Source organism: Colobus angolensis, unplaced genomic scaffold (assembly GCF_000951035.1).
Source record: "Colobus angolensis palliatus isolate OR3802 unplaced genomic scaffold, Cang.pa_1.0 Scaffold42, whole genome shotgun sequence".
Classification (NCBI taxonomy): domain Eukaryota; kingdom Metazoa; phylum Chordata; class Mammalia; order Primates; family Cercopithecidae; genus Colobus; species Colobus angolensis.
In genome coordinates, this window is record NW_012117599.1 from 6,363,869 (window position 1) to 6,371,428 (window position 7,560).

The window sequence follows — 7,560 nt, forward strand, 5'->3', positions numbered from 1 at the left end:
ACAAATGCCATTTGCACCAGTAAATGTCTTAGAAGTGTCCATAAAATATCTTAGAAAAACTTTGAAAATATGTGGAATTTATAAAAGAGGAAAAAAACTAAAAAACCCCAAAAGCCTGAATATTAATCTCAGGAAAACTGAAATTTAAAGCATGCATCCAGCTGGGTGTAGTGGCTCAGGCCTGTAATCCCAGCACTTTGGGAGGCCAGGGTGGACAGATCAGTTGAGGCCAGGTGTTTGAGACCAGCCTGGCCAAGATGTTGAAACACCGTCTCTACTAAAAATACAAAAATCAGCTGGGTGTGGGGGTGCACACCTGTAGTTCCAGTGGCTCAAGAGGCTGAGGCATGAGAGTTGCTTGAACTCAGGAAGAGGTTACAGTGAGCCGAGATTGTGCCGCTGCACTTCCAGCCTGGGTGACAGCGAGACTGTCTCATTTAAAAAAATGCAACTAAATAATGGATAGAGGGATAACAGTTTTTAAAAGCAAGGTCAATGAGCACCAAGCTAACAAAAAGCATGTTGACTCACCGTGAATTCAAGAAATGTAGATGAAAACTTAAGTGACATTTTCTTCTCTCAAAAGGCAATGTCTAACCAAAAACACTTGTTATCTGGTGGTTTTGGGGAAAATCGTGCTCACATACTCTCCTGTAGATAGTGTAGACTGATACAGCCTCACTAAAGAGAGGGGGTTAGCTTTTAAAATACGTTTCTTTAATTCAGTCCTACTTCCAGATTTTAATACTTCAGGATGTGTACAAACAAGGATATTCATTAAAATATTAATCTTAATAATGAAAAATTAGGAAATTGTGCTCATCAGCAGGAAATAGTTAATATGTATTATGGAGTGCTAAGCAGCCATGACGCAGTCCATTTTGGAAGACAAATCATGTGGGCCCAAATTCCCAATCCACAGTAATTTCAAAATAATAGGCAATAAGACCCCATTTCAAAAATCGCACGTGTTCACAGAGAAGATAAGGAATGAGATACATAAGGTTACTAATGGTGGTTTTCTCTGGGTGGTGGGTTTAGGGTAATTTTCCTTTTTCTTTGTGCATTTCTATATTTAAAATTTTAATTCAATAGCCATTTATTAATCTAGCTAGATCAGAAAAGATCAATTAATGTTACGATTAAAAATACATTCTTTGCAGGATCCCAGATACAACTGATCTGTAATGTCACTGGCCAGTTGAGTGACACTGCCTACTGGAAGTGGAACGGGTCCTTCATTGACGAAGATGACCCAGTGCTAGGGGAGGACTATTACAGGTATGTATGCTCAGAGTCATTCACAGTTTGATATTAAATCCCACATGGTATTTTCTATAACCTTGTTGGTTTAGTTTAAAAGCAAGTGTTAGTTGTTCCTCACCCTTTGCTGCCCTTTTTATTTTGCTAAGTAGAATTTACAAGATCTTGTACATTTAACATAAAAAAATACATGCCATTGTGGTGCAAATTACAGGCCACTTAGAAGCCTTTCTCTTAAGTTATACATGTTGCAACATTTCAACGAAGCAATTATCTTTCATTATTCTTCATATTCCTCAAGTAGCTTAGAAGAGACTCATTAATGAGCTCAAGAATCAGGCAATCCACACTGCTCTCAAAAGCCTCTACTGGTTTCCTACTGCTCATTTATGGGACAAGGATCTCCTGGCTTCCTATGACTTCTCCTTCACATCACCTGCGAAGCACTTTGTCATCTGCCCCAATCTCCTCTGTTTAGTATATTGTATATTATTCTCTGTGCCCCATGGAGACCACAATGCATTTGTCTACATTTTTCTTCTTGGAAGTGGTAATTTTTTTGCTTTCTCTGCTCCTGAGCCTGTTACTGATAGTGGTCTTGGGGTTGTAAAATCTCAGATTAGTGTTGCCAGCAGTCTGAATGTTTTGACTGTGATTGGGCAGGGTGATTATTTCAGCTGCAGTTTTGTCACCAATAAAGAAATACACAGGGTATACATGTCTTATTTGTAATTGAGGCAATTTACTTACACAAGTTTATTTACTCTCTCTCTTGAATAGTGTGGAAAATCCTGCAAACAAAAGAAGGAGTACCCTCATCACAGTGCTTAATATATCAGAAACTGAAAGTAGATTTTATGAACATCCATTTACCTGTTTAGCCAGGAATACACATGGTATGGATGCAGCATATATCCAGTTAATATATCCAGGTAAACAACAAGCTAATTGAAACACAATTTTGTTTTACCGTAGTAAGATTCCATGACCTTGAAGTTTGAAATGCCATTTCTCTGCTTAGAACACTCTTCACTTCCGCATTACCTAGGTAACTTCTATTTCTCTTTTACTCTCTCTTCTTGGAAGCTTTTCTGTCCTGCTGCCTGCCCTTAACCCAGCTCTCGGCCCAAAGAGAGGAGGTTAGGGCCTCTGTATCTACTTCTGTAGCACCATATGTCACAGGATCCATGGTACTTAGTTTTCTATACTTAACTGTAAATTCTGTGATGGTGGCAACCATTTATCTTAGTAATCATTCTATTTCCACAGCTAATGGCAAGTTAGGTCTGGTACATTGTAGGTACCTAATGAATATTTTGAAGTAAAGTGACTACATTGATGGATACATAGAGTAAGATTAAATAAATATCCACCTTCAAAGAAGACATCAGAAGTCACTGGGTTTCATGAATTGGTATAATAAAACATAATATTGAAAGTATTTCTGAAACATTTTAAGGTAATTTGTGGTTTAATTAAAAATAGGATATTGTAATTGTGTGCATGGAAGAATATCTGAAAGACCCTAAAAATTCTATCTATGTTTAAATACTAGCAGCATACAAATAGAAATTACATTTAAAAGATAACATTTACAGTAGCATCAAAAATCATCAAATACTTAAGAATAAATCTAGCAGAAGCTGTTCAAGACCTCCGTAATACAAACTAAAATATATTGAGATAAATTAGAGAAGAACTAAATGGAGGGATATACAATGTTCATAGATTGAAAGACTCAATATTATGAAGATGTCAGTTCTCCCCCACATGAATGTATAGATTCCAAACAATTTTAATCAAAATCTCAGCAGCATTTGTGCAAGTAAGAGTCGGTGTTTGTATGGGTGTGTTTTTGTGGACACCTGTAAAAGTCACAGGGAACTGTAAAGGACCAAGTATAATCCTGGTGGTCTTAAAGAGGAAAACTAAATCTGGAGGATTATTACTACAGGCATCATGATCTTGTATGAAGCGACAGTACTTAAAATTGTAAATGTGAACTATCATTTGGGCCAGCTGGTTATTTGTCTGGAAAATGGTATAACTTGATTTCTATTTTGTATCCAAATCATCTAAATTGGAAAAGTAAATAAAGCTTTTAGATTCCCTTTTCTGGATGCTTACATGGTTCCTGATATTTAGAAGGTACTTTCTTTTTCTTTCCTCTTTCTTCTTCGCTAGCTCCCTCCTCATCACCTACTCCATCTGCTCCCCGACTTCCTCTGTAATTACTGGATAACTAAGTAGAGAAGGAGGCCAGGAGAACGTGGAAATGTGAAACTTCCCTAAGCCTCTACCTTTTTCCCTTTCCACCAGTCTTTGGCTTTACCCAATGGACTCTCTGACCTCAGGGAACTTTTGTAGGCTTTTGAGTGATTTTAACTTTTCCCTGTTTTACTGTGGAATGCTGTATCCTGTGGTCTTTGGTATTTTTGTTCCGTGTTATTGTACATTGTGCTATTTAGGTAGAAACTTCGTAGAATGCACCTTAGTTTTATATAATCCATGCTAGATTGCTTTGTACATTAGTATCCATTACAAAGTGATAATAATGAATGAGTTAATACTGTCTGAATGCAGGCCAGTCCCAAATATGGTCTTTCTGAGATGAAGATCCTTAATTTGCTGTGCGCAAAGTTTTAATTCTTTTTGATTCTAATATTTTTTCTCTTCTTTTTTTTTTGCTATAGTCACTAAATTCCAGAAGCACATGATTGGTATATGTGTCACGTTGACAGTCATAATTATGTGTTCTGTTTTCATCTATAAAATCTTCAAGATTGACATTGTGCTTTGGTACAGGGATTCCTGCTACGATTTTCTCCCAGTGAAAGGTATAATTTTGTATTCCATGCAGTATTTCTTGTTGGAGATAGGGGATAGTTAGGAGATGTAGAAGATGACTAAGAGGGTTTTTACTTAAGTTCTAAAATGAAAAGTGGCATATACAAGAATATTAGTTATTCTTACACAGAATTATAGTTTTATAACTCATTAGGCTGAATATCATTGTTTTCTAAGTTCCTGCCTCAGCATTCGTGTTGGTAGAATAAACAGGTATTTAGAGCATCTGTTTATAAATTCAGTTATGCATAAGCCATTGGGAGGCCTTGCTCTGTGATGACTAGGACAGACGTAGATCTTACCTTAAAGAAAGAAATGAAATGACTAGATCTTTGTGCAACAGGGAGGTCCTCTCTCTCTTCTTTGTTTAAACTTTGCAAAAAAAAAAAAAAAAAAGGAATACCACAATGTCTAAAAAAAAATGAATGGATAGAATTCAGGGCTGAGACCTTTGGGGAAGAAGATGAGAACAGTGAGACTTTAAGGATGGCTCTATACTAAGAGTATACGAGGCAGCCTCCAAATACAAGAGCAAATTTGCTGTAAAACACAAGAAATAGAAACCTCGTAAGAGATGAACACTTTTTAAAAGGATTATATTTTTGGTATTGCTGCTTCAGTCATGCCATTGTACAAAAAAAGATGAATAGTTCATTATGAAATGAATGTTTGTGATATTAACTTTATCAAATCTCTTATTTTTGCCTTGTGGTTCTAAATACATTATGTTTTTCCTTTAGCTTCAGATGGAAAGACCTATGACGCATATATACTGTATCCAAAGACCATTGGGGAAGGGTCTACCTCTGACTGTGATATTTTTGTGTTTAAAGTCTTGCCTGAGGTCTTGGAAAAACAGTGTGGATATAAGCTGTTCATTTTTGGAAGGGATGACTACGTTGGGGAAGGTATGTGTGTCATGGAACAAAGTAAAGGCTTATTGTTATAAAACTACTTAGTAAAATGTGGATTCCATCTTTCCAGAAGATTGTGGCATAGGGGTATATATTTCACAATTTTAAGAACCTCTTCAGAAGTGTATGATGATTTTTACATTTATTAAATGCAAAGTATTTACTTCTTGCATATTTTGTCAGAGCAATAATTAAGTGATTTTCATTTTGTTTTGAAAAACTTAACGACTAGTTAAACCCAACAGTTGCTTTACAACTGATACAATAAAACAGGAGTGGTAGAGATCAAATGATTGAATAGTAAGTTTTTAAAATTCCAACAAAGTTTTCTGAGTTCTAAATGACATATTTGTCTTTTGAGGGCCAATTTTTGAATTTGTCTATAAAATGGGAGGTTTGCAGTGGCTCACGCCTGTTATCTCATCACTCCGGGAGGCCAGGGTGAGAGGGTCGCTTGAGCTGAGGAGTTTGAGGCCGCAGTGATCCAAGATCATGACACTGCACTCCAGTGTGAGCAACAGAACAAGAGCCTGTCTCTTAACATTAATTAATTAATTAATTCAAAAAATGGGAAACTCCTTTAATTTTAAGTAAGGCAAGAGAGAGGCGTTAGGAGCCATAGGGTTGGGAAAAGCCATGCGTGGCTTTGGTTCAGGAGAGAATGATGATAAATAGGAATTTACTTACTATATTGTGCTTCCTGTTTTTCAGACATTGTTGAGGTCATTAATGAAAACGTAAAGAAAAGCAGAAGACTGATTATCATTTTAGTCAGAGAAATATCAGGCTTCAGCTGGCTGGGTGGTTCATCTGAAGAGCAAATAGCCATGTATAATGCTCTTGTTCAGGATGGAATTAAAGTTGTCCTGCTTGAGCTGGAGAAAATCCAAGACTATGAGAAAATGCCAGAATCGATCAAATTCATTAAGCAGAAACATGGGGCTATCCGCTGGTCAGGGGACTTTACACAGGGGCCACAGTCTGCAAAGACAAGGTTCTGGAAGAATGTCAGGTACCACATGCCAGTCCAGCGACGGTCACCTTCATCTAAACACCAGTTACTGTCAACGGCCACTAAGGAAAAACTGCAAAGAGAGGCTCATGTGCCTCTCGGGTAGCATGGAGAAATTTCCAAGAGTTCTTTGGGTGCCTCCTATCTTATGGTGTTGCAGGCCAGGCTGTGCCTCATGCTGACTTGTAGAGTTCATGGAATGTAACTGTATCATCCTTTATCCCTGAGGTCACCTGGAATCAGATTGTTAAGGGAATAAGCCATGATGTCAATAGCAGGCCAGGGCACTTTGGAGTAGAGGGCTTGGGAAGATCTTTTGGAAAGACAATAGGCTGGGTGTGGTGGCTCACGCCTATAATCCCAGCACTTTGGGAGGCTGAAGTGGGTGGATCACCAAAGGTCAGGAGTTCGAGACTAGCCTGGCCAACATGGCAAAACCTCATCTCTACTAAAAATACAAAAATTAGCTGGGCCTGGTGGTGCACGCCTGTATAATCCCAGCCACATGGGAGGCTAAGGCAGGGGAATTGCTTGAACCCGGGAGACGGAGGTTGCAGTGAGCTGAGTTCGGGCCACTGCTCTCTAGCCTGGCAACAGTGAGACTCCATCTCAAAAAAAAAAAAAAAAAAAGGCAATAAATGCCCTCTCTGAATGTTTGAACTGCCAAGAAAAGGCATGGAGACAGCAAACTAGAGGAAAGGGCATGCAGGAAATGGCCACCGTCTATAGATGGCTTTGTTACGTCATCCACAGCCCAAGGGCGGGGCTGTGCCTTGTCTGGGGACCCGGTGGAGTCACTGGCCCTGGAGCGGCTCTCCTGAGAGGTGCTGCAGGCGAAGTGAGACTGACACCTCACTGAGGAAGGGAGATGTATTCTTGGAGAACTTTCCATCTGCTTGCATTTTCCACACACATCTCCAGGCAGAAGTTAGTTTCCAAAGACCGAATTTTATTTTACATATGTTGAAAGCTCACTTCAGTGAACAAAGGGATTCTTCGGTATTCCAGGGTTTTGAAGTCATCTTAGCTTTCTGCAGGAGAGACAGAACTTAAAAAAGCAACAGTAGCAGGGAATTGATCCACTTCTTAGTGCTTTCCTCCCTGGCACGACCATCCTGTCCTTTGTTATTATTCTGCATTTTACATCTTCAGAGGGACAGCGCCCTAATGGCTTCGTCCCTCCGCAGTGTCCCTTGCATAGCCCACACATGAACCGTCCTTCCGGTTAGCCCATCCCTCCGCAGTGTCCCTTCCATAGCCCACATGTGAACCGACACATGATGCTGCTCTTCTGTCATCCCGCTCCTGCTCAAACACCTCCCGCGGGCTCCACCTGTTGGAGCTGAAGCCCATGCTCTCCCACCAGCACGTCACTCCCAGCCCGCCTCCCTGCCCGGTCCTCCAGCCTCCCCTTGCTGTCCCGCTGTCTGAATTCCCAGGTTGGCCTGGTGGCCATGGCACCTGCCCCCAGCACTCCTCTGTCTCTGCTCTTGCCTGTCCCCCTTCCTCCTCCTTTGCCTAAAA

At 39.7% G+C, this 7,560-nt stretch overlaps 1 protein-coding gene across 2 annotated transcripts in view; it reads left to right on the forward strand.

Annotated features, from left to right (window-relative positions):
* IL1R1 (interleukin 1 receptor, type I) overlaps positions 1-7,253 on the forward strand; it is a 119,748-nt gene extending 112,495 nt beyond the window's left edge. For both annotated transcript variants that reach the window (XM_011956602.1, XM_011956601.1), the window contains 5 exons: positions 1,164-1,281; positions 2,044-2,195; positions 3,957-4,100; positions 4,851-5,018; positions 5,736-7,253. In XM_011956602.1, coding sequence (XP_011811992.1) covers positions 1,164-1,281; positions 2,044-2,195; positions 3,957-4,100; positions 4,851-5,018; positions 5,736-6,142 — 989 coding nt within the window. In that variant the 3' untranslated portion in view covers positions 6,143-7,253. The remainder of the gene's footprint in view (positions 1-1,163; positions 1,282-2,043; positions 2,196-3,956; positions 4,101-4,850; positions 5,019-5,735) is intronic.
* The last annotated feature ends 307 nt before the right edge of the window (positions 7,254-7,560 follow it).